The sequence below is a fragment of the Manihot esculenta genome, chromosome 7, assembly GCF_001659605.2.
Source record: "Manihot esculenta cultivar AM560-2 chromosome 7, M.esculenta_v8, whole genome shotgun sequence".
NCBI classification, from domain to species: Eukaryota; Viridiplantae; Streptophyta; class Magnoliopsida; order Malpighiales; family Euphorbiaceae; genus Manihot; species Manihot esculenta.
Window position 1 is genome coordinate 26,604,084 of NC_035167.2, and position 26,868 is coordinate 26,630,951.

General features: G+C 32.7%; 1 protein-coding gene across 3 annotated transcripts; it reads right to left on the bottom strand.

Moving 5' to 3' along the window:
* Positions 1–2,303: 2,303 nt before the first annotated feature.
* Positions 2,304–21,357, bottom strand: LOC110619260 (golgin candidate 4). Of its 3 annotated transcripts, XM_021762573.2 has the most exons (15): positions 20,802–21,355; positions 19,946–20,044; positions 19,115–19,243; positions 12,285–12,482; positions 11,978–12,113; positions 11,774–11,838; positions 8,787–8,954; positions 8,605–8,679; positions 8,326–8,472; positions 6,905–7,201; positions 6,161–6,226; positions 5,283–5,485; positions 4,919–4,973; positions 4,357–4,539; positions 2,304–2,842 (listed from the first exon to the last, which is right to left on the bottom strand). In XM_021762573.2, the coding sequence occupies exons 1-15, from the start codon at positions 21,018–21,020 to the stop codon at positions 2,543–2,545; spliced, it is 2,340 nt and encodes a 779-aa protein (XP_021618265.1). In that variant the 5' UTR covers positions 21,021–21,355; the 3' UTR covers positions 2,304–2,542. The 3 variants fall into 3 exon arrangements, with proteins under 3 accessions (XP_021618265.1, XP_043814125.1, XP_043814126.1); XM_043958190.1 differs by lacking the exon at positions 6,161–6,226 and having other exon boundaries at positions 20,802–21,356; XM_043958191.1 differs by lacking the exons at positions 4,357–4,539; positions 4,919–4,973 and having other exon boundaries at positions 20,802–21,357.
* Positions 21,358–26,868: the final 5,511 nt, after the last annotated feature.

Sequence of the window (26,868 nt, forward strand, 5' to 3'; positions counted from 1 at the left end):
AAACTCTCAAGCACAAATTATTTATATAGTTCTAAATGCAAATAACCATTGTCAATTGCAGAATTACATAAATCTAAATACAAACAACACAAAGATCAAAGGTCCACCTTCACCACAGGGAGCAGCAGCGAGCGGCGACGAGGAGGCAGGCTCCTTCACAGCGACAATGAGGTCGGCGGCCACAACAATGGCAGCGGCGGTGTAGGCTTCTTCTCGAGCGGTGATGACGATGAGGCAATGGAGACGACGGGTTGGATAGCAGCGATGACGAGGAGAGAAGGAAGGAGAGGGTCGGTTTGATAGAGAAAGGAGAGAGAGAATAGGGAGAAGAGAGGAGAGAAGGAGAGAAGTGAAGAGAGGCTATTACAATAGTTGGATGATGTGGCAAGTGGGCATGTAAAAATAACAATAAAAAGTTTCAGCCGGCATGCCACATAGATGGGCACACTCCTCCTAACGACAATTTGAAATTTGGATAAAAATTTATAAATTTTTAAAAATTGATATTTTTTTTTTTTAAAATGGAGTTGGGGATTCGAATATGAAATCGCTCAGATTTATTCAGATGCACTTGCCACCAGGCTAGTGTGTGAGTGCTAAAAATTAATTTATTGTGTTAAAATTAAACAATAGGAATGTGGACAGAATTTCTCCAAAGGATAAGTTCTATTATCCCTTCTCAATTTGAGGCTAGTAAGGCAAGAAGTGTGTAAGTTGATTTAGGAGATGATCATGTCTTGTTCGAGGGAAAGGTTTCATTAGAAAGTGGACCAACTAATCATTGGATGAGGTATAATGTACTATAAGTTCTTTCTTGGATACCTGGTCTTTAACAAAATAAAAATTGATTCGAGTGTGCTTAGTATGGGCATGGAAATTGAGCTAGCAAGTGAGACATGTAGCTAAAATCTTGTACACCATGATACTAGAGTGTCTGGGATTAAAGTTGCAACTTGCTGAATAAGATTTTAATCTAGGTGATCTCAGTTGAATAAATTAAATTTATTATAATAATAATAAATATTATTTTTTAATAAAATTTCATTTTTTTTAATTTTAAAAATGATTTTACTATTTCTATATAGCCACGGCCATCCTTTTCTTTTATGAATTTTACCTTTGATCAAACTAGTTAATATTTTATTTTAATACATATATATTAAGATTGAATACAACTAATAGGCTATATATTCTCACTATAGGTGAAAATGAATATATTAAATGAAGTAGATGGAAAGACTCAAACTCAAAAATACACCCAATTCCCAAAACTTAAGATGATAAAAACCAACTAAACTAACTTTAATTACCAACACATTGCTAATTGATAATGCCTAAATTTATTGCTAGATTTTTTCAAGCTGCTCATGCCAATTCTGACGTGGACTAGAGGTGTTCATCAATTGAATTAATTTGGTTAAATAATATTTTATTCAATTTTTTAAATTTTTTTATTGGTAAACTAACAAATCATCATTTTACATCCAATTATCATATTTTAATACTAACTTTATTTTCTTTTCTTTAATTTTTTTTATTATTAGAAATGTAATATTTTATATTTTATATTTTTATTTTTTTAATTTTTAAAAAATTAAAATTAGCTTCGCATGCAAACACATTATTTTAACTTTTTATAATTATATTAGGAACAATAACTTTAAAATTTTTTATAAAATTAAAATTAATCATATTTAAAAAAAAAGAAATAAAATGCAAAAATTATTTTAATTTTTTTAATTTCTGCAAAATTAAAATTAGCTACATTAAAAAAACTAAAATAATGCGCAGAGATTATTTTAATTTTTTAATTTTTGTAAAATTAAAATTATAAATTATATTTTTGAAGTTGACTCCTATGTTTTTCCTATTATTAAGAATATAGCTAATTTTGAAGCGTTTAATTTGCAAAATTAATTAGATTTTTTTTATTTTTTTAATTTAATATTAAATTAAATTTTTTTATTTTTAATAATATTTTTTAATTTATATTTTTGCTCGTATTATTTTAAAATATAAACAAGTAATGTCTTTTCATTTGTATTTCATTATTAGTATAACATTAATCAATTAAAATTTCTTTTTGATAGTTGATAGAATCTAGAGCAATTAAATAATTTATAATTGTAAACCAATTAAACAATGAATGAGATGATGCGATCAATTAGATTAATTTATGATTGCAAACCTGATGGATAAGGTTAGTTTAAATTCAAATTTGATCCAAATCAAGAATATGAGGCAAATGCCAATTCTGTTATGTGCTAGGGCAAAAAAAAAAAAAAAAAAAAACAAACCAGTAGGCAAGAAACACCGAACAATTTGCATTGTCCAAATACAGGTTTTTACAAGAAAATATGAGGAATATCTCCAGGAAATTTTCAGCCCATGTCAGTATATGAATTTGGGTTACTAGTACATATATGCAACAGCAACAATTGGACAACCATTTTAGTGCGAAAGAATTGAACGAACAAAACTGCGACTACAGAATCAATGAATAAATCTTATACTTGAACTAATTACACGGTTTAACATATTTTCATTGTCTCAGTAATCTTGAAATCCGAGAATTGCTATCTGAGGATGTTAAAGGAACTGTTGAAAACTCAGAATCAGACGGTTCAAATGCCCGTAAATTACCCTGAATGGGGATGGGACTATAGTTCTGGGATGGAGAATATTTGGGTCTTGAGACACCAGAGGCAGTGACTGCTGTTGTTGGTAGAAAATCAACCCCCGGCATAGGGCTTCTTCCATGAGAATCTTCTTCAGCAGATTCCCTCTTCTCCCTTTCTTCAGATTCCTTGAGAAGAAAATCAACCCACGAATCTGCAAAAGACTGTAGAAAAACAAACTTGAGATCAACTAGCACTTATCTACTACTTACATACGGTAAGAACATGGACCAGAGGTGACATTTAGCAAATACAAGAAAACTGAGATTAGTAAGCACATAGAAAGACGAATGATCAAGAGAATGATCTTTTTTTCTTCCTTTTTTTTTTTTACAGAGTGCGCATACATCCTAATTGCGAACATATATACACTGCTGATATTATTTCACTAATGGCTGCAAAATGTTATGTGTTAAAATGGCAAGAATAAGATATTAAGGCTAAATGACTAAAACAATCCCAACCTTACTCAAATAATCAATCTTAGCCGAAACTCATATTCCATCAATCCGATCATCAAAATTTAACATTAGTTTCAATTTTAGCAATCAATCCCATCAGAAAGAATTGGATAAACAAATAGGAAAATAAAAATCGAAATCTTTGCATGTGTTATCTTTTAGACAATTCTTTTTAATTATCCCTCCAATAATAACATATATATTCATCAAATAATTACTTAATTATTGAATAAATAAAATATTATTTCAAGTACATTTATCTGTCCATCTCTCATTCCCTTGCATCTAAGATTTTGGGCATAACAAATGAAAGAATAGTCTCTGGACAACATAACCTTAAACAATCTAGTTGTGACCTCTGGAGAAGACATTTTATTTACTAAAAGCAGCAGAAGGGAGGGGGGAGAGAAGTTAAAATGTGTGTTTGAGAGAGAATAAAAATAGAAATGAATTAAAATAATAATATTTTATTTAACTTGTTAACTATTTTCGTCAAGTTGAATGTGATCGCCAAAATTCATTTAAGTATAAAACAATTAGCTAAAAATTAATGTGGACAAAGGTTTGCTTCATTTTAGTTGGTGGTTATCAAATTAATCCAATTGCTAAAATCGAAACTAATATATTTGGAGAATCAAAAGGAAAAATTGAAAGGCACGAACAGGTTTGGTTATTTTTATCATTTAGCAGATACTCAATGGTTCAGGAAGTTGAAAAAAAAAATGATTCAGAAAAAAAAAAAAGGTTCAGAACAAGCGCACACAGATTGTAAAGCTTTGGCACACAGATTGTAACAGCATTGGCAGTGTGATGAATAATAGCCCCATAAAAAATCTGTGAGTTGTGGGCATAATACAGTTCTCCCAAAGCAATAAAACCTAGCATTTTTTTTTAGCCGTTATCCATACTTATTGAAAGTTACACAATAAATAAATCAATGAATTGCACAGCATCCAAAAAAAGAAAACAGCAGCCCAAAGCACCAAATGTATGATGGCTGACAACCAACCTCATGCACAACTGCATAACACTTGATCTCACTTCAACTTGAACAAAAAAGATAACTCCATAAATGAGCAAAGTGGGCAACAAGATACCACAAAAAAAAAAAAAGAATGAAATATAGAACTACACAGCAGATAAATGCCCTTTAACCTAACCGAATTATTTGTTTGCAAGTCAGCAATCTCCAGTAGCATTAAATATAAAGAACATACCTGGTTGTCAGATGCTGCATTAGCATGCACATCAGCTGAACTTCCACCCAAGATTCCACCAACTAGGCGGCCAGGTAGTCCCAAAACTCCCCGTACAACACCTCTGCCACCTTGTTGAGCAACACCTATCCTCTGCTTATCTTCATCAGAGAATCCCAGCATCCGAACCATGAGGTCCAGAACCTGTAGCACACCATAAATAAGCCACAACCCCCCCCAGAAGAAGAGAGACCAGAAAAAAAAAAGATAAAAGGGAGAAGAGACTTTGGAATCGTCTGTAAAATTTGGAACTTCATTAGAAGAGCATTCCCGACACATAGAGAACTACGTTAAAAAATGTTTGCCTCTTTGAGATGATTCTAAGATTGATTATATATGCTAAACCATCAACAGACGGATAAATAAGCCTGAAGATGGCAATACCCCTGTCAATCTCTGGATATGAATCATCCAATTGTTACCCTAGCACAAACTTCTTAAACAAATCAAGAAATGAGAGAATTCTCTTTTCAGCATAATTTGCATTCTAACCAATTATCATCTCTCAATATATTATAAATACCTCTTTGCTGTGGTTCCTCTGGAAATAGGTCACTAACAATTTGATCACAATGCGCCTGTCAACAGAAGCCGATCATATATCACAAATGGAGCAAACTTCCAATTGTACAAATACATGTCACAGGCAAACTATGTTTGGTAACACAAGATAACATTATGCCTAAATGTAACTACTTAAATATGAATCATTAGTAAGATGCACAAAAACTTCTTCCAATTCTATCAATACATGGCACAGGCGATCTATGTGTGGTAGCACAAGATTACATCATGTGTAAATGTAACTACTTAAATATGAATTATTAGTAAGATGCACACAAATAAATAAGAACAGAAAATTTAGACAAAGCAATAAACAGGATAACCTGTCAACTAGGTAATCTGAATCCATGGACATTCTATTGAGCCTGGTCATGCTCAGATCAAGAGCACGGCGTAGTTTTCCACTGTCCTCTTCAAGCTTGATTACTCTGTTTTTCCCTTCTGCTAGCATCCTTTCAGTATGAGAAAGCTTTGCCAAAATTTCTTCTTTCTCTCCCTTTAATGCTTCCATTCCTCGTTCTGCATCCTGAAGAAAGCAAGGACCTATTATTCCCCGATTAAAATAAATAAAAAAAAATACAAACAAGATTTGCAAAATTACTACCGAACATAATTTTTCAGGGAGTACAATATACAGCCTTTAAAGCACACCTAAAACTGATCAGAACGTAATAAAAAAAAAGGAATAAAATAATGGGCATTTTAAGTGCCTTGACTGCTGAACAGGATGTGAACACTTACTACTCAAATCAATCACAAGTCTTATATACAACATTTGGCATTCAGGGTAATAGATCAATCACAGCTCTTATGGACAAAATATGTCATTCAAGGTGATAATAACTTCCGCACTTGATGTGCTCACTTAAATCACAACCATCAGAGGAATAAATAAAGATTAAAAATAACTATTATAGCATAGGCCATCACCAAATGGCAATTGAATCTGATGAACACTTGAAAAAAAAGGGAGGACCGAAGACAGAGACACCGAGTTTTCGTAGTGTTGTCCATAATATTAGTCCATTTCTCCACTGTTGTCTCTAACAGTAACACACCATCAGAAGATGAACTGAAGATAAAAATAACTCAAAAACATCTTTGAAAAATAACGTACAAACAGGAAACAGTTTTTGCAACTTATGGAAGTATAAAAGGTGAGTAAGGACAACCAATCCCAGTAAAGAAAAGAAGGCCATACTTTCAAAAGCTCAGAGAACTTGGTTGCTTCTTCTCTTGCCAAAGCCAAATTTCGTTCCAAATGTTCCTATGCAACAATATAACAAGCATTAAAAATTTCAAAAAAAAAAAAAGAATTAAGGGAAATTTACTATTTTGACCCTATGTTTTATCACTAATAACAACTTGATCCCCGTATTTTAGAAATTAGACTATTTAGTCCCTTGGTTTTGCTTGTATCACACATTTACGTCCTTCAGTCTATTTTGGCATTAGTTTTTAAAATTAAATTACAATTTAATACTTGAATATTGCAATTATTTATAATTTTGTCCCTCAAATTTGTAATTGGTCACAATTTAATCCCTCATATTTATCAACTCATCTCTCCCTCTCTCTCTCTCCCCCTCTCTCCTTTGTGGGAGAGAAGAGATAAAGAGACAAAATTAATGGATGAAAAGAAATTATAAATAGTTACAAAATTGAGAGATGAAATTGTACATTATTATAATAACTAAGGACTATATAGTAATTTATGTTAAAATATTAACGATAAAGTGATTGGAACTCAAAAGGACCTAACATGTGATGGAAATAAAACCGAGGAACTAAATTGTCAAATTTCCAAACTACAAGAATCAGATTGTTATTCGTGATAAAACCCAAGGGCTAAATAGTAAATTTTCCGAAAAAATAATAATAAAGGTATAATGAAGATTGCAGGACAAATCAATAAAAATCCTAAAATAAGCAAAAAATAGTTTACCTTAGCTTCAATTTCAGCAAAGTATTGACCAAGAGCAGTTTGAAGATTTAGAAGCTCAACATTTTTTGCATCAATTGTACTCATACAGTTCGCAAGTTTCTTGTTCAGATCTTCAATCACTTCCTTACACTTTTGGATTTCACTATCATTAATCATCTGCACTTCTTCCTGTTTGGCAATTGCCTGCTTCAGAGCTTTCTCCAAATGTAATATTTGAGCCTTTTGATATTCATTATTCTCACGAAGTTCTTCAATGATCTTGAAGTCCTCGTCCATTTTCTCTGATTCTTCAGATTCCTAGACAACATTTTAAAAAAACTAATATAAAATAAAAACAACTACTTTATTTTCAAGTACTTTCAGCGAAAAGTTAAAATAATCAAGAATCTAGATAATGCAGAGACGATATCATCACTATGACTTTTTTACCAGCATTTCAATGCATATGAATTATGAATAAACATGCATGAAGAAAGATGATATACAATAAATGCAGAGTATGTGACTAGAAGCCTGCATGGGATATCAAATGACAGTTTGTGAGCAAATTGAATTTAGTAGGAAACACAAAAATCCACTGTTAAGTTCCTAGGCCATGGATCACGTCACTGGACAATAGACAAGAAAGATGCTCATTGGAGGGAGCTCTTGACCCTCAGACTCATGAATAAGTGTTAAATCTCAAATATATTTGTAACCTTCTAGCCTTATAAGTCATGAATTAATGCCATATATTTAGTGAAGGTTATACAATAGCATAGAAATTCCTAAAAGATTTAAAGTCTGACAGTTCTTGATAATAACCAAAAAGTTTATCCTAATCTAAAAAATAATAAAGATTGATAATAATCAGAAGAATTATCCTAAGTTTTAATAATAAAGATTAGCAATAATTAAGGTTAATTAATTATGAAAAGATCAATTAATTATGAAAAGACTTCTTCAATAGTTAGATTCTGTTGAAGGTCGAATTTGGTCTATCTAGCATCCATAACATCAATGTATCTGTAAAGTGCTATGACAAGAACCAACCATCACAATGACTCAACTCCTTGTTCAGGTTCACTAACAACAGATTCTGACAAAGTAAAAAGCATAAGCTTGAGCAAAACAGCATTAACTACAACTGCAATTGTATCTACTAGTTCTTTCCTTCCATCTTTTTGTAACTGTTGATGAGTATAGTTGATTGTAAAAATGCATTTGATCATTCATGCCATTAAAGCAGTGATACTTTTTAGTTAAGGAAGTATGTGCAAGAAAGATCAACCAATTGTCCAGCATATCTGAAATTCAATAAGAGTACTGTAGGTGAACCTTGAAGAATATGCCAATCCAATAAATAATAGTACAGAATCACCCAAAGTAAAGAAAACAGACAACGGAAAATTACATGGGGAAATAAGATGATAAATGACAACCTTTTCCAGTAAATGCTGCTTAAGACGAGTCAATTCTTGCACTGCTTTATCCCTTTCATGGCCCGTGTCCTTTAAATCTTTCTCCAGTTTTTGCAATAATAACTCCCTTTCTTCCATACTGTGCAAATCTCCAGATGAACCTACCTTCTGGAAGAACAAATATTACAATACTCAACCAATCTTTCACATAAACAAAGAAACAACAAAAATCGATATCTTTAAGAATTATACTCAATGCTTTACTCGAACAAACATGTGAACAAGGGAGACAGATCTTACCCCATCTGGGAAGGTTATTTGAGGTGAAGCTTTTCTACTCATTTCCAAGGCAGCCTCAAGTTCATTCTTGGCTATCTACAGAATGACAGCATTCCAAAAGCCCAAAACAACAAACTCAAAATGGTTTATTTTACTAACATTACATGGAATGCATCTTGCATCATATAAATAAGAGTATTAACCTTAAGGTTAGTGTTCTCCTTCTCTAATGCTGCAATGACTCTTTTCAAATCCTTCACAACCCCATCAGAATCCTCGTCTCCCCTTCTACTTAACTCCATTTGCAGTCGTCTTATCTCTGATATTTTTTCATTTAGTTCACCATGTATTTTACTCATCTCCATAGAGGTCTGACAATAGAAAATGCTGAAAATAAGAAATATGTACTAAAAAAGAGGTTCCAATGGAAGCACTATTGCCAAAATATCAAGTAAAATAAAGCCTGAAAAAGTTATAAAATCATAAATACATACCTAATCATGAGAACTACTTTAACAAATTAAAAATTCAACAATCATATTAGAAAGAGAAAAGGTTCTAATAAAGAATTATTGCCAAAATATCAAGTAAAGCATGACAAAGTTATAAGATCATAATTTCATACATAATCGTGTGACGTGATAAAATAAAAATAAAAATCTCAACAGCCATAGAAAATAGACACATTGGACGTACAAATTTCCAGCAAATCCCTACATTTTCAGAATTACTCTAATAACTGAAGCCTTAGATAAATCAGAAAAATAATATTGTGAAACTTTTAGAAAGATGGTAAGGAGGAGAAAAGGAAGGAAGAGAGAAGAGAAAGGAAACACACAAAGACTACATTTTTATTAACTTTTATTATTTTCATATTACATAAAACCCCATATTTATAATGGATGATACATATATTTTTATTAGCTCAAAAAGCCTCAAGACACCAAGGGGTATTAAAGCCTAGGCACAAGCGCGCACCTAAGCAATGCGAGGCACAAAAATAAAAAATATATATATTATAAAAATAACTTCCATAAACATTGCATAATTAATTAATATAAGACGCATTATTTGTTTTATTACTGTACACAAGTAAAAATTATCATTAAAATGCATTATACCAATTTTATTTTTAATTAAGTATATTATTAAAATGATAATTTTAAATATATACTTAATTTAATAATACATTAGAAAATATAACTTATACCATGTTATAAATTCATTAAGTATAACTACATATTTAGTATAAAAATATTTACATTTATTTTTTACTTTAGTAAAATTGATTTTTTTTTTAAGAGAAAATATGTAAATGCAATCAAATGCAATCACGAACAAAAATAACAGTAAATTAAATTTAGGACTTTAGTTCCAGTAGCTATCAATTTATTTTAATATTATTACCCATTAAAAAAGAAAAAAAAAGGGTGGGGGGCATGTTGTCCATGCATGCCTTCAAAAGAATTGGGAATCTGCTTTCGTTTAAGAAGAGAAGAAACAAGCAGAGTTCACAGCCAAAGAGCAAAGGAGCAAGAGAAGGAAAAAAAAAAAAAAGAAAGAAAAGAAGAAGCAGAAGCCTAGGGGAAAGAAGAGATCTGTGCATGTTTTCAAGAAGCCAAACAGCAGGAAGAAGAAAGAAAGAAAAAATAACCAGAGAAGATGATCAAACCAGAAGAAGAAGAAGATGATGATGATGATGAAGAAAGTCCCACGCAAACCAGCAACCAAAGAGGAGGAAAAAGAGAAGAAGAAGAAGTTGAAGAAAGGCCCTGGAAACTGGCAACCAATGAGGAGGAGGAGAGGGAGAGAGGGGAGGTGGGGAACGGGGAGAAATAAGAAGACAATTCTTGGCTGAAATCGCAGGTAAGTCTTCTTCTACTTCTTATGTCTTCTTCTTCTTCTTCTTCTCCTTTTGCTGTCTGCCACAGGACTGTCAGACTGACTGGGCTCAAAAAAATGGTGCTTTCTATTAAAAGGCGCTGACTTCTGCTGAGGTACGGCTGGGAGACTTGGTGCATCTCACCTCGCCTGTCATCGCCTTTGGAAGATCGCCTGCCTTAAGTGGTTCCAGGCGATGTGCCAGTTGCCTTGCTCACCTCGCGTTTCAGGCGCACCCAATAACACTGTCAATCATAAATCACTTCTAAGATTTTGCCAATTAATCTCATAATCATGAGATTCTTCAGTAAGACATATCCCATTAATTAAGGAAAAATCTAATTAATTTCAACCCTCCCCCTTAATAGGATTTTTGCTAAAGTCATGGAATTATTATAAAGCACTCTTTTTTTTATCCACCACTTTTCCTTTTCTTCTTGGTAACATGTGAAAATTGAGAAAGTAGAGAGATTTGGAGAAAAATAGCTTGGGACGACAACCCAGAAGGAGAAAGTAAGATTTGGGACTCAAACCCTCAGCTGTAAAGAAGAAGGAAGACAGAATAATTCATCAAAATGTTTAAATACTAGGTAAGCCATAACTGAAACAGAAAACAATGAGAATTCCCAGAAGAACAGTCGAAGGAGAGAGAAAGAGGTTGCGACTTCAAACGCAACTCTGAAACCATAAAGAATTTAAAGCTCTGCTACTATGTGGTAAGGAGCAGAAGAGGAAGGAAGAGAAAGGAGAAGGGCAAAACACAAAATACAACAATTTTTATTAACTTGTGTTATTTTCATATTACATAGAACTCCATACTTATGAAGATCATAAATCACTTCTAAGATTTTGTCAATCAATCTCATGATTTTCTCGTAATCATGAGATCCTTCAACAGAAATAAAAGAAAATAAAGACAGATATTCTTAAGGATGTACAGGCATATGATTAGCCAAATCTTTCCAATTAATAGAGAGAGAAAGAGACAGAGAGAGAGATCAATCAACAGGTTCCTTGGAGTTGAGAATCCAAGTAAACCAACAGTTACCAACGGCCCATGACACTGCTTAGGCCATTTCAATGCAATAAGCATGATAACGCACTACTGGGTAAAGGAACAGCATCAAATTCTTTATTGCAACCCTTATGAATCAATTGCTAACAGAAGCTATACAAAAGTGGTCGGCATAACAAGCACATGCTTTGATACATCATCAATACACAAAAGCAGTTGGAAGAATAATTACTAGTACCACAGATTCATAATAAACATTAGGTGCTAATACGACTGAAGTCCAATCCCACTCACTTTGGATTCCTTCATTTTTAGCATCTTGAGCTCCTCCTGAAAAGATTTGTTCAACTTTTGTTCCTCTGAAATTATAGAATCCCCAAAACCAGAAAGAAAAAGGGGTGATAATTTTGGCAAGTAATTCATCAGACTCCAGACAAGAACCAAAAATGATAAAACAGTAAACAATCACAAATTCTTTTCCAAAGTAAAGGAGTGTACCTTGTAATTCTGCATAAGCATTTGCTAATTTATCTTGCTCCTTTTCAAGTTCCAATCTAAGCTGTTTAATTTGCAACTCGTGAGCAGCTTGTCTTGCTGCCAGGGACCTATTTTCCTCAAGCAAATCTGCAAGCTCCTAGAAGGCATTCATATAGCAGTTGTCAAGTTCATTCATTGTGTAAAAAACCAAACTCTCTCTCAGCATGTGATACAACCCAAAAAACCAAAAAAAAACAGTGTAAATTTTGGAATTTGAAATATCACTATCTAAGACAGATGCAAAGCACAGGACACAACATGCCATTACCTTTTCCTTCCCCTGTGAAATTGAACTTTTGGGCTCTGTCTTACTATAAATGGCATTAACTTCGTCAGTATGTGTGATTCCATTACCTACTCCATCCTGTTTTGAGAGAAGACCATTCTGTGTTTGATTTCCCATATAACGGTTTTTTACTTGAGTTGCAGATTTATGCAATCGTTTGGGTGATTGATCACCACTTCCCTGCACAAATTTTAGAATCATTCCTTAAATAGCCATCTCAAATAATGTTGCTTTCACACCTCAAATCAGAAACAATACGAACAGTACTTTTGAACAGCCACCCAATGCATATTATTCATTCAGTCACAGTAATCTAACAAAAAAGTTAATCAGAAAAGAAAAAAGGAACTAACACAAAAGTTGGTTAACTCATAAGCTCTTTACCCCTGTTCATTGAAAGAAGTAGAAAATAAATAGCATGACATTTCCAACCCAAATGCAGAAAACATATTTTCAAACGATAATATCAGCACAGTGAAAAAGAAACAAAGAGAAAGCGAACAAATAAAATTCAGGAAAAGTAAACTACCATAAGCACCATCATAATAATCTACAGGACTGTTGCACACGACACATTTAATAACAAACATGAGAAATAAATCTATGATTATCCTGCTTTACATAGATAACTAAATAACTAAGCAAAAACATGTAGAGAGAGCAAATAATCCAGGTTAAAAATAAAAAGGCATCTTCCTGTTATCTTAGCATGATCCACTAGATTATTTTAAAATTCAGGACAACAAATTTCATCCAAAAAAAATTATGCAAGTCTAGCAAATTCTGAAGCCAAAAATCAGTAACTTACCGTCACCATAGTCATACTCCTAATCATAGTTACCTGGAACATGTATTGGATGGTGTGATGTGGTCGGGATGGAGTGAAGAGATTTTTAAAGGTATAGCAAGGTAGTAGAAGGAGAGCTACCAAACCTCCCTAATCCACCAATATGATGGGGTAAAACAATCAGTAACTTATCGTCACCATAGTCATACTCCTAATCATAGTTACCTGGAATGTGCATTGGATGGTGTGATGTGGTCTGGATGGAGTGGAGATATTTTTAAAGTAAGGTATAGCAAGGTAGTAGAAGGAGAGCTACCAAACCTCCCTAATCCACCAATTTGATGGGATAAAAAAAAAGTGGGATTTCGCCTTAAAAAACCATCCTCTTACTCAACACTTTAAAAACTCATGCTTTACCTCCAAAAACTTCATCCAAAACATATAGTAACATGGTATGTGGTATAGTTATTAGAGGCACGAGGTGACTAAGATGCTGAGAGATCTTGAAGCCTAGGAGCAAGTGCAGACCTAAGTGAGGCCAATTGGAAAAATAAAAAAAATGAAACAAAACAGAACAAAAGATAATGTGGCTTAGTCAAGCAGCCCCAAGAAGCAGAAGAAGCTCAAAAGCAGTGCAGGAGCATAACATATGCATGTAGGCTACAGCAGCAAATAGACCCAAGTTCTCCTCCTCCTCCTCCACTAAGCCAACTTTCATGAGGCGCACCCCTGCATCTAGGTGAGCCTCCTGTAGGTCACCAGCATTGGGTTCCTTGACCTTGTCTTGCAATCAAGCGCAATTTTAATAATTATGCGTGGTAAGCCACTTAATGGAACATAACGTAGCTAGCAGGTAGGTGTAGTTTATGCATCAATTTGGTTCACAGTATATGAATTATATTCATTCAATACTTTACATTTGTTGCATAATTCAACTTTTAATTTTATTTAGCATAATATGCTTACGAAAAAATCAAAACATTGATTAACATGTATAATCAATTAATATGATAAATTTGTTTACATACCAAACACATTATTCAAAATTTAAAAGTCATTTTATTTTTATTATTGTTTTTACCGTTGCTGTTATATACTTAAATTAGTATATACTATATACTTTCTAGTAAGTAATGAAGTTTGTGTTTCCTCCTAAAAACTCGCACCTTTCCAGCAGTCAATTAGGGAAGAACCGTTATTGCCATTACTCTTCCAAGGTCCCACCTGATCCCACTAAATAAGAAAAGGAAAAACCAAGAGTCTATTTATATTTTTCGCGTCCAAAAAAGATTAGGGAGAAAAGAACCCCACATTATCCTTTTCTCTTCCATCAGTCCATGTTGTCGCTGCTGCTTCTTCTTCATCGCCAGGCATGCCACTGCTGCTTCTTCTTCTTCATCGACGGCCAGGTTGTGCTGCTTCCTCCTAAAAACTCTCTCAATTTTCCAGCAGTCAATTAGTCAAGAGCCATTATTTCTAATTTGCTATTACCCTTCCAAGGTCCCACCTAATCCCCCACTAAAATGAAAATAAGTATAAACCAAGGGTCTCATTTTTTTAGTTTTTTTGTCTAATAAAGATGGGGGAAAAAGTGTCCCAAATTATCCTTTTCTCTTCCATATGTCCATGCTGCTGCTGCTGCTGCTTCATCATTAGCCAGGATGTGCGTCCTCTTCATCAGCCAGATTGCATTCCATAGCAATATGCAAGGCAAACATCCCACAAATTGGAATGCAGGATGTCCATCCAACTTTTATTTCACCATGTCCATCCAAATTTAAATAGCATAATAAGTAACAGAAAAGATGTTCTTGAACTCCAAACCATGTATATGCCTGCGCTCTAGCTAATACGGCATCCACTTTACATGGACTGTTAGAAAGGATAAAAAAAAAAAGGAATTCTGATTTGCCATCCAAAGGATCTATTTTTCTTGGACACAAGCCTGGGGTGTAATAATATGCAATCCAGTTTGTAAAGGATAAAGAAAGAAGTTCTAATTCACCATCAAAAGGATCTGATTAGTGACTATTCTCAAATTTATGACTGGAGTTATGAAAAAGATTATAAAGATAAATCTCTCTCAAGCACCCACTCTGCCAACGTTTATTCAAAATATTAAATGGCTCCAATATATAGAGCAGGCTAAGCATAAGTGAAGATAAGCCTATATGCTGGTCAGCTACCGGTTACATATGCAGTATAACAGGTAGCTGGTTTGTCCAGAGTGATAAGTGTATAGTATAACTGCACTACAAAATAAAATCAGATGCAGCATGTTCAATACCCCTGCATGTTATCAAGCTTATATAAGATTTTGAATTGAACATAGCAATAAACATAAAATCTAAGGAGATAAGGACTAACGTAAAACTCATAAAAAATACAAATAATAATAAGGGGAAATTGCCAATTTAACCCTATCATTTACAAATTTTTGCAATTCTATTTAGCTGTTAATGAACTAACAGAAAAGTCAAGTCACATACCACATGTGTATGTGACGGAATACAATATAATTGCCAAAAAAAATTTATACTTTTCAAATCATTACACTTCTACCCCATACTTTGAAAATAACCAAATAAACCCTATACTTTGAGGGTTTAACTATTCTATCCCACCTTTAAAAAAAATTTTATGTTACTAATGAAAACACCGTATACCTAGAGCACATGAATCTCAATCAACCCCCCAAATTCATTTTCTAATTTCCTTTCTCTAAAAGAATCCTAAATCAATTACATACTAATGAATATTGATGAGAGTGAATTATGGATTATTTTAGGGAATAAAAATTTAGAGAATTACTTCAAGGTTGAACTAATATGACATGGTTACTTTGATAAAAATTATGTACTTTTAAATTTTTATCATTTTAAATAGGGTAAATTACATTTTAGTTCTCAAATTTTGGCATAATTAATGGATCGATCTCTATATCTTTAAAATCAAAAATTTAAATCCCTCTATAATCAATCCGTCCAAATGAGAGGTCTTTCCATCCATAATCCAATTAATCAATGGTTCAAAGGGAGAATGAATGTTTCAAATACCTAAAATACCCTTACGAACACTTAAATCTTTGCTAATGTGAGTGAAGCATTTTATATTGCGTAAATTACACTTTAATCGCTAAATTTTAGCATAATTAACATATTAGTCTTTTTATTTTTAAAATTGAATTGTTAAATCCCTCTATATTCAGTCCATCCAAAATTACAGTTCTTTCATCCATTATAGATATTAGTTTAAAGCTAGTGGATGGTCAAATTTCTAAAAATACAATTTCTTCCTAAAATACCTTTTATAAAAATCTACAATCTATTTACAGGTTACTTAATAATACTTAAAAATGGCTAAAATTTTAAGTATTTTCTGAAAGTTTTGAAACTGAAGTATTTTAATGAACAGAAATTGAAGAACAAAAAGTGTTAAAATTTAATTGAATATGATAATCTAAATTAAAGTTAATATAGACTTAAGTATTCTTTCAAATGAAAAAGAAATAATCAAAATATCTAAATTTTAATAAATGAGGAAAAATAGATCAAACCCTAACTCTTTAATATTTTTAATTTAAAAAGGAAACAATAAAGACATTTTCATGCTTTTAATTGAAAGAAATGTATGAAAAGACTAAAATCTAAATGGACCGAGTATAAAGAAATTTAAGTGTTTGATTTTAAGAATACAGGAACCAATCTGTTAATTGTGCTAAAACTTAAGGACTAATATGTAGTTTACCCATTTAAAAAGGGTAATAAAGACATTTTTATACTTTGAACGGCAAAAATGGATGGAAAAACCTCTCATTTGGATGGACTGATCATAAAGGGATTTAAGTGTTCAGTTTTAAAAATACAGGGATCGATCTGTTAATTATGCTAAAACATAGGGACCAAAGTGTAATTTACCCTTTTAAATACCATAGATTACTAGTGAGATAATGGTTAAAATTGCTAAGAATTAAAAAGTTCAGACTTAATTGATAATTTTATAGAATGGTTAAAATGACAAAATTTGAAAATTATAGAATTTTGGCTATATAATCATATCATATGAGTTCAACCAAAAACAATTTTCCAAATTTTCACTTCTTAAGATAATCCTTAATTCATTTCTCATCCAATATTTAATATTTTATAGAAGTGATTTTAGTGAATGAGAGTTAAAAAATAAATTTAGGAGTTTATTGAATTCATGTGGTATAATCATATGGTATTTCTACTAATGATACAAAAATTTTCTTAAAGTTGGGGTAGCATTGATTAAATGTTCAAAGTATAAGATTTAATTGGTTACTTTCAAAGTATAAGCTAGAATTGTAATGATTTAAAAAATATAAGGTTTTTTTTGTAATTATATTATATTACATAGCATATACACGTGGCATATGATATGATGTGACGTGACTTTTCCATTAGTTTATTAATGGCTAAATAGACGATAGGGTACCATTGTCTAAATGTTCAAAATATAGAGTTTAATTGGTTATTTTTAAAGTTTAGGGTAGAATTGCAAAAATTTGTAAACGATAGGGTTAAATTGGCAATTTTTCTTAATAATAATAATAATAATAAGGGTAATTAAAAAAACCTTATATTTTTCAAATTTGTGTAATTCTATCCTATACTATATAAATTGCCAATTAAACTTTATACTTCTAAACTTTTACCAATTGTACCCCACCATTAAAAAATTAAAAAACAGTTAATCAACCGGCATCAATGCCATGTCAACACCACTTCAGCGCTATTGCCACGTAATAGCGTATACTTGCCAAAAAACCCTATACTTCTCAAATTTTTACAATTTTACCCCATATGACTAAAATTACCAATGAAACCTTAAACTTTTAACCTTGATCAATTTCACCCCAACTTTGAGAAAACTATTATACCAGTAATGGAAACACCATGCAACCATGCCATATAAGCCCTAGTTAACTCCTAAACAAATTCTCCAATTCTCAATCCTTAAAATAGCCTTAAAACACTTCTATAAAATACTAAATATTAGATGAGACATAAATTATGGATTATTCTAGGAAGTGAAAAGTTAGGAAATTATTTTAAAATTGATTGGGGCTTATACAACATGATTATCTAGCCAAAATTCTACTTCTCAAATTTTTTTCATTCTAACTCATACTATAAAATTACTAAATAAGCCTAAACTTTTTAACCCTTATCAATTTTAGCCATCATCTCACTAATGAAGACACCATGTAAGTGCCATGTAATAACTATCATATCAGCCCAATCAATTCCTAGAATTATTTCTTAACTCTCATTCCCTCAAATAATCTTTAATTCACTTCTAAACTATATTCAAAGTTTTATAGAAGTGATTTAGGACTATTTTAAGAAATGTGAATTAGAAAATTAGTTTAGGAGTTGGCTAAGATTCATATGGCATAGTTATGTAATGTCTTCATTAACGACTTATAGTATTCTTAGAGGCATGATAGAATTAGTAAAGGGTAGAAAGTTCAAAATTTAATTGGCCATTTTTATAGTATGAGGTAGACTTGCAAAATTTCAAAAGATTTTGGTTTTCTTTTTTTTGCGATTATCACATATTATGTTGCAATGATCTAGCACTGATGTAGCATTGATATAGCACCTCTATCAGTTGATTAATGGTAGGATATAATCAGTAATTAGTAAAGGTTTTAAATGTATAGGGTTTATTTGATAACTTTTACAGTATAGGGTATAATTGCCAAAATTTGAAAAGTACATGGCTTTTTGGCAATTATCCCTAATAACAATAATAGTAAGTGTTATAGATTATAGGAAGTAAATATGTTAATATAGGAAGTAAATATTGATAGATGGGTCAGTTACTTAATTTTAGAGATTGAACAATCAGGCTTGATTTTCCTTTCTGTTTAGATACCGTCTCTCATATATAAATAGGTTGTAATCTCTATTGTGAAATACAACAAAATATTATTCTTCTACAGTAAGAATAAGTTAAGCATTAAATTAACAAATTTCAATGGAGATTTAAAAAATACCTTGAGCACATGAGTGGTACTTGTTGATGCTCTTGAATTCTCACTTCTGTGAGCATTCAGAGCTTCCTTCGTTACATCCAAATTCTGCTTCAAAGAACCATTTTCTTGGTTCAGTTTGCCAATTTGATCCTGCCAAATGAGGTTAGCAAAGAAAATGTTTTGAAGATGTCAAGGGCCCTTATACCAAAAAAAAAAACAAAGGAAAAGGAAGAAGCTAATTTATTCTAAAAGATATTGCACTGTCTAAAGATGAATTTCCAAAATTATAAAAATTGAAACAAAGGTTTAAAAGGAAATTGACATATTAAAACCATTTTATCTTTATTCTTGACATGATACCTGCCAGCAAAGATTTTTCATGTAATAAGGAATGAGAAAAGAGAGCAAAAATAACAAAACAAATAGCACTTGAGAGTGAATTTTGCAACTATACACATCAAGCTCACTTACCACCACAAGATACACCAAACACAATTAAAAACATTATAAGAATATAATCCTTTAAGCATTCAATTTTTGGACCATGCATTGTTCTATCTGCCACAAGTTTAGATTACCTATAAAAAAATAAAAAAAAATAAAATTGAATCCATGCTAATCTCAATGTTAGGTAGCATAAACCTGGATAATCCCAATTCCCACATCCATATAAACTGAGAAGGTATGTCATAAATATTTACATGAATAATCATTCCTTTTTACATGTCTAGTATACATATTACTATTAGAGACTGAATAGAAATACTAGCATGAACCAAAAGGTAGCTGAGAAAAGCACACAAAATATGTTGAAATTAAAGAATAAAAATATAACAAAGAGCAACAAAATACCTCCTTTTCTTTCAATAAAGCAGCATAATTAATTGATAATGCTTTAATTTCTGCTTCAGATTCCCGGAGCCTCTTAATTTCTGCTTTATATTGTTCAATCTAGAATAAAACCATACGAAAAGGACATGCAATTTCAGTTAACTTCCACAAACAATAGCAACCCATCCAACTCCAAGAAATTAAGAGATGGATATGTCAGTGGCCACAGCAGAATCAAGCCAATCCCAACAATTAAACTACAAAAGGCATGCACATAATTACATGACGGATTTTGGATGGAAACCGGCTGAAGGGGGGGGGTGAGGAATAGAGACACTATTCAAACATTTCATATTAAAAATGCTAGCAATACTAGTTGTTACTGGCATACATAGTTCAATAATATGATTAAGAGTTAAATCTGAAGTAAACACAAATGAGACTAGTAAAATATTAACCAGAAGTTGGCTAGCTTCCTAACTTAATAATACAAAATGTCTATTCTCAAACAAAATAATAATAATAATAATAACAAATGGTAATTCATTAGGATCGCTCATCTCATGGAGTAACTGAAATTAGGAAATTATAAAGAGCATAAAACAACTGATCAAACTAGTAAAAAACGAGTGCCCTTGAACCAAGAGCAGAGTCATAATTTAGTAAACCCATCAGCTATAAATCCAGTTTGAATTGTAACTTAGTGGCCTTATAACTTCATAAACTTAGGTGTTTATTAACTGTTGAGAATAATTCTCCATGTAAAGCTTCATAGCATCTAATGCTCAACCAAGTTACCAAAATACTAAATTAATCCAATAGAGAGAAACAAAAACAAAAAAAGAAAAATCAATAATTTAAATAAGAAAAAACATACCTCAGAATTATGCGGCGAGTCCAATCCATTGGCTATGGGAGACTGCGAAACCGACTTGGAATGTGCGAAACTGTGCGAATTTCTTCTGCGAGAGACTGATGAACCATTGTCATTACTGGAGCCATAGATCGTGAACTCCTCATCATTGTCATCACCATCATGCACATCCAGTGCAATCTTATTTAGGTTTTGTTTCAAAGTCTCAATAGAACTCCACATAATTCAAAACCACGCACCAAATCTTCACAGCCAGACGATTAAACGATGAATCGGTTTTATTAGGTGAAATTTTGTTGAGGAATTAACTGGTTAGCGTGCTGGAGAAGATCGGAAGGCGAATGTCAGATCTGTTTTTGGTAGATCAGAAAGGAGTAGAATCAAGCCAATCCAAATCACAGTTGCCACCTCCTCGCCTAAGCATGAGTGAAACGAATCAAAACAAAGGTTCTCTGCTATGCAGTCGAGAATATGAGAGCTCGAGTGAGAATAGAAAATGGGGAGCTCAAGAATCTGTTTTATGGGATGTGAGACTGGTCATCTGTGGGTTGTGTCTTTTATTTCAGGTGAACGAAAATTATTACTTTGTATCAAGTTTCCGTTAATTGGTCGTAAAATAACCAAAATACCCTTCAAATTAACTTTTTTTCATAATATTAAAAAAAATAATGCTTTTCACCTTCCACTTACCTTTCACATTGATTTTGAATACACGGAAAATAATAGTGTTTTTTTTTTTTTTTTTGAAAATAGAGAAAATATAAGAGGGAAGGAAAATAATTTTTATTTTCACTTATTCAAACAAAAAAAATGGAAAATAACAAAAGCAAAATATTCTTTATTTTTTACTCATCCAAGAAATTAGTTTTATCTTTTAAATTACAAATGATCAAATTTAAAATTAACAATTTTTATGTAAAGTAAATACTATTAAATTATTAATTTTAAAATTGTTATTACATTCATATCTTTTAAATTGGAAATGAGCAAATTTAAAATTTAACCATTTTTATGTAAAGTAAAAAAAAATTATTAATTTTAAAATTGTTATTATATTAAAATTATTATTAATATACTATTTATTTTTCTTACAATTTATTTATAATTATAATTTAATAGTTTTTTAAAAAGTAGATACTCATAATTTTAGAATATAAGAAGTGTTATTATAGAAATAAAAGTTTTGTATTTATTGTAATATTTATAATATTTTATTTATATATTAACAATAATAAAATGAAATGGAATAAAATTTGAAAATACAAGATATATTTAACTAATTTAAATATTTTAAATTTTGTTATTTTTAAATATGTTTAATATATTAAATTTACTTATAATAATTAAAATCCTAATATTATCAAAATATAATATAAAAATTAAAAAAGTATTAAATTTTGCTAATAAGAGTAAGGTTTTATAAATAATACTCTTTTATTATATCAAAATAAAATAATTATAAGTAAAGAATTATGTTTTTTTGCACATAGGATTATTATTTAAAATCAATGATTTTAAGTAAAGTAAAATATAAAAGGAAAATTATTTTGTATTCTTGAAATATGTGGAGATTAATACATATGTCCTTTTAGATTTAACTTAAGCTTTTCCTCATGTAACAGCCCAATAAAATTAGCTTAAATAATTTTTTTGATTTATTTTTATTTATTTTAAAATTATTAATCCAAATTATTTAGTAATTTTTTTAGCCAGCTACAAATATTTTATATATTTTTCATTTCTATCCAACATGGGATGTTACTATCTCTCTCTCACTCAAATTTAAAATATTCTAATCGTAACCCTACTAAATCATATATAATTGTTGAGATAGAACTGAATTTTCTGGTATTATGATTCACTAATATTTCGAGCAGTTTTATTTTATACAATTGGTAGCACTTTTCTTACAGGTTTATCAGCTCTACACAATTTTTTTCTAACTCATAGTGACTCTAATACTAATTGTAATAGTCCAGTTAAAACTGACCTAATTAACTTTTTGTTCGACTTTCTACTTTGACCCAAAATAATTATCCTAAATTCTAGTTATTTTTGAATTAGTTATATAAACCCTATATATTTTTCATCTCTATGTATGTAGGATATTACACCTAAGTATTTTAACTATCTATTTTATTGTTCAATTTGAATTCTTGTTCCTTAAAGGCCTAGCAAATGTACGCTCATCTTGAAAATATTTTATCGTAAAAATCATTTTGTAAACTAAAATAAAGCATAAAACCTCTAGGGACAATCCTCAATCCCACATGTCAAAGTTAGTCTTTTCGTGATAAATTTCTTTCTAATGAGCTCATATCCCTTTAAATTGCATAATCCTTTACTACTTCCCTTACATCATGCATATTTTTACATAATCCTTTACTACTTCCCTTACATCATACATATTTTTATTCTAAATATATTTTTTTTACCCTCGGTAACATGGTATTTGTGAGAGTACATACCCCTTAAATGGGTCATTATACTTGCTCCCCTTGCTAGAATTGCCACTTGCATTATTGTTCGATTTATCAATGTCCTCCTCATTATCACTTAGTAAGAAAGCCCATCAGTATTTGATAGTCTGAAATCCAGCAGAGTGGTCAGATGCAGACACCTGAATAGTGGCTTGATTTGATAGGTTGATCATTAACTATTGATTGATTTATTATAGGTTTATCCATACATAGTCTTGAGAAAAGGGACCTGCAAAATATAAGAGGATGGTCAGGAATCTACTAGGGATATCTCCGATAAAGACCCTTCGATGCTCAAGTTAGATCTAAAATTATATCAGATTCATAAATTCGAAAGGAAAGTAAATGATAATAATAAAGCATTAAAGAGAAAAAGAGGAAGTTCCTAGAGGGAGAGGGAGAGAGAGAAAGAGATAGATTAACCCCCCCCCTTCCTGTTTTGGATTGGTTATGGGGTATATATACCCTAATTAGCTCAATTGATGACCTTCGGTGTCAAGTCCCATCAGATTGAACGTGACACCCTTTGGCAGGTGTGTCAGACGGCTCATAAATAGTGAGCAGGTTAGCCCATACCTTGTCTATCGTGTACGTCACGTTAGTCAGTCTTTCCACACGCGTATGTAATACTTAGGATGGGGCTAATGGGGTTGAGCATTGTATTGGAGGTCCACATCTCACCCTACTTTCATCAGGTCGTGCCCAGCTCATCTGACCTATATAGAGGCAAGTTCCTTCCGGTCATTAAGGTCGGTTGTACATGTATTCTATTACCTATTTGTAGTGTGAGCTTTGAAGGGATTTGCCCGCCTGCTCCAAGCTTTAAAGAGGTTGATCAAGGTTTGTACTTATCTTCAAATTGTGTTACATCGTGCTCAGCCTGTTCGACCTTTACTGAGGTCGATAGTCTCCATGTTTAATTTTCGTTTGTGATATAAGTTTTGAAGTTATCAGTCTGTTCATTTCGGGTATTAGTAAAGTCAAGGGTATTAGTGCTCTGATCTTCGTACTCCATAGGTCGAGCTTTCTACTACTCGATCGGACCAAATGGAAAGGTTCACATATCCCTTCCATATCTCGTGTACACATATCACAATCTTAACGAGCCCTATTTGTCATATGCTATAAGATGCCTTTCGCTTTTCCAAGGGTTATTTATGATGGTTGGAGGAGCGAACTTACTTTCGTCAAGTCATTGTAGACAATTTTCGACGAGTTTTCTTCTGAGAAGCACACCCTCGTCGTTATCGGTTCTCGAACAACCGTCATTAAATGAAGGCAATAATTACTAGGGGGATTCCGAAGAATCGCTACCTAAGATTTTTTGGGGATTTTGAATTTTGAATTGTTTGGCCTATATAAACCCTCCTTCGGATGCTTTAACCCACTTTGGTATTTTTGAATCCTTTCTTCCCTACTTTGAACTCCCTCCTTCTTCAGCTCTTCCTTTGAGAGTTTTTCTGCTTTAGGTATGTCTCCATTTTTCATGGATCCCTTAGAATTACCCTCTGTAGAGGGGTTGCAGTCTAACTTTACTCCAAATAACCTTCGGAGAGCCATTCCTGAAGAGTTGCTTCGTACGGAGTTTTATCAGATCAGGGCTCCACACTCCTTTGAGAGGATTGCTCTGTTCTCTTCTCCTCCTCCTCCTAGGCTATTCGATCCTTAATTCGGCAAGAATCTAGTCTTCTACTTGAAGCAGTTTGACTATGGTTTGTCTTTTTCTCTTTCTTGCTTCTTTGTTGATGTCTTCTAGTTCTACTGAGTGTCTCCATGGATGTTGACTTCAAACTCTATCTTATTTATATGTGCCTTTGAGGTAGTGTACTAAGGATGGGGATTCCAACCATTTATGAACCTCTTTAGGATCTTCAGGTCAAATAATGGGTTTTGAAACTTTAGTGGCCGCATTGGTTTATCTATTTTTACAAGCCATAAGGATTTTATCTGTCACTGGATTGAAAGCTTTGTTGTTGTTTGTTTGAGGGGAGAACAGAGTTAGGGCTTCAACATAACTTGGGGAGATAATGATTATGAGTGTAATATTTTTCCCAGCTTGTCTAAGTGGGAGCAATTGTGTTTTTCTCGTCTGACCTATTTCCCTTATAAGTACGACATTTGCAAATGTCTACAACTTCCTCTCAAAGGTGATTGTTATGCTCTTGGTATACATTGGCTGACTTCTTTCATTTTTTGCTTTTTCGTTCCTTAACTAAAATTTTCATTTTTATGATTTGCAGCTTCTCATATTCCAATGGGCGAGAACACAATGCCCTAAAATTTCACATTTTCTAGGGATTTCGTCAAGCAAACCGTTGAGCAGTTCACTGCCCGAAAAACTATGGAGGTCATTCACAAAACCCTCAGTCTTAATCCTCAATAAGAGGAGAATGCACGACCTGTGATAATCATGGGACCCCCTTCGTATACAGCTGCTGAGGAGGATGTTATGGAGACTGTGGAGGAAATTGGCACTGGGAAAATGGTTGAAGAGGGGGGGTGGTTAGCAAGCGTCTCATGAAGGAGATAACTCTCACGGCCACCTCAATACCCTTGCCATCCATGTTTTCCCATCCGACCACTCCTCGGAAAAAAGGATGAGGTTTCAGGTGGCCTAGTGAGGAAGAATTCCCAGGCCGCTTCTCAGAGGTATGATCCTCCCCAACCTCAAAAGAAGAGTAAGAGGCTAGTTAAAGAATCTCAGGTGTCTAAGTTCAGGGGATTCTCCTCAGGCGGTCGCACCAGAAGCACCCCTGAATGATAAGGGGAGATAAAGGGAGTCTGTCTGCAGACGTCAGCACAGAGCTACCTCAAGCCCTAGTTTCCCATGAATCGGGGATTACTTATACTTTGAACTAGGAGTCGACCCCCACTTTTATTGCATAGCTTCTCCGTAACCATGTTTTTAGGTCTTCTCCTGATATCGGTGATCCTCAGTTCTTGGGAATCTTTTGTCACCTAGCTGAGTTCAATGCTCAATCGGAGGCTAGCAGCTCAAACCCTATTGAAAAGCCTTTTGCTGACTCCAAAAGACAAGTCCTCCTAGTATCTTCTCTATTTACTTATTTTACTGACTTCTACTTTCTTCATCACATTCTATTTGTGCTCACAGATCCTCAGTGCCCTTGTCGAGTTAGAAGAGAAAATGAAAGGTGCCTAGAGGGTTGCTCGTGCTGAAATTGAAAGAGTTAGGAAAGAGGAGACTGCTCGTATTGTCGCCTTAAAAAGGGAACATGAGGCTGAGGTGAGGAGATTGAATGAGTTACTTGAGCAGAGCCGTATTTAGAATGATCGGGCTGCCTAACTGGAGAATCATTTGATTAAAGAGCTGTCTAAAGCAACAACTCAATTGTCCCAGGTCCAAGCTGATGTAGAGCTGAAGGTTAACGATTTTCTTTCGCGGACTTCCCAACTTGAGGGTGAGCTTTTGAAGATGTCTGAAGACTTTAAGCAAGCTCATCACCACTTGGAGAAGTCTCGAAAGGATGCTCGTACCAGTGAAGCTATGAAGAATCGGTATAAACTGGATGTAATACCCGGCTAGACTCCGGTATCGGAATTCCTACCGTCCGGTGGAATCTCGGATGTCG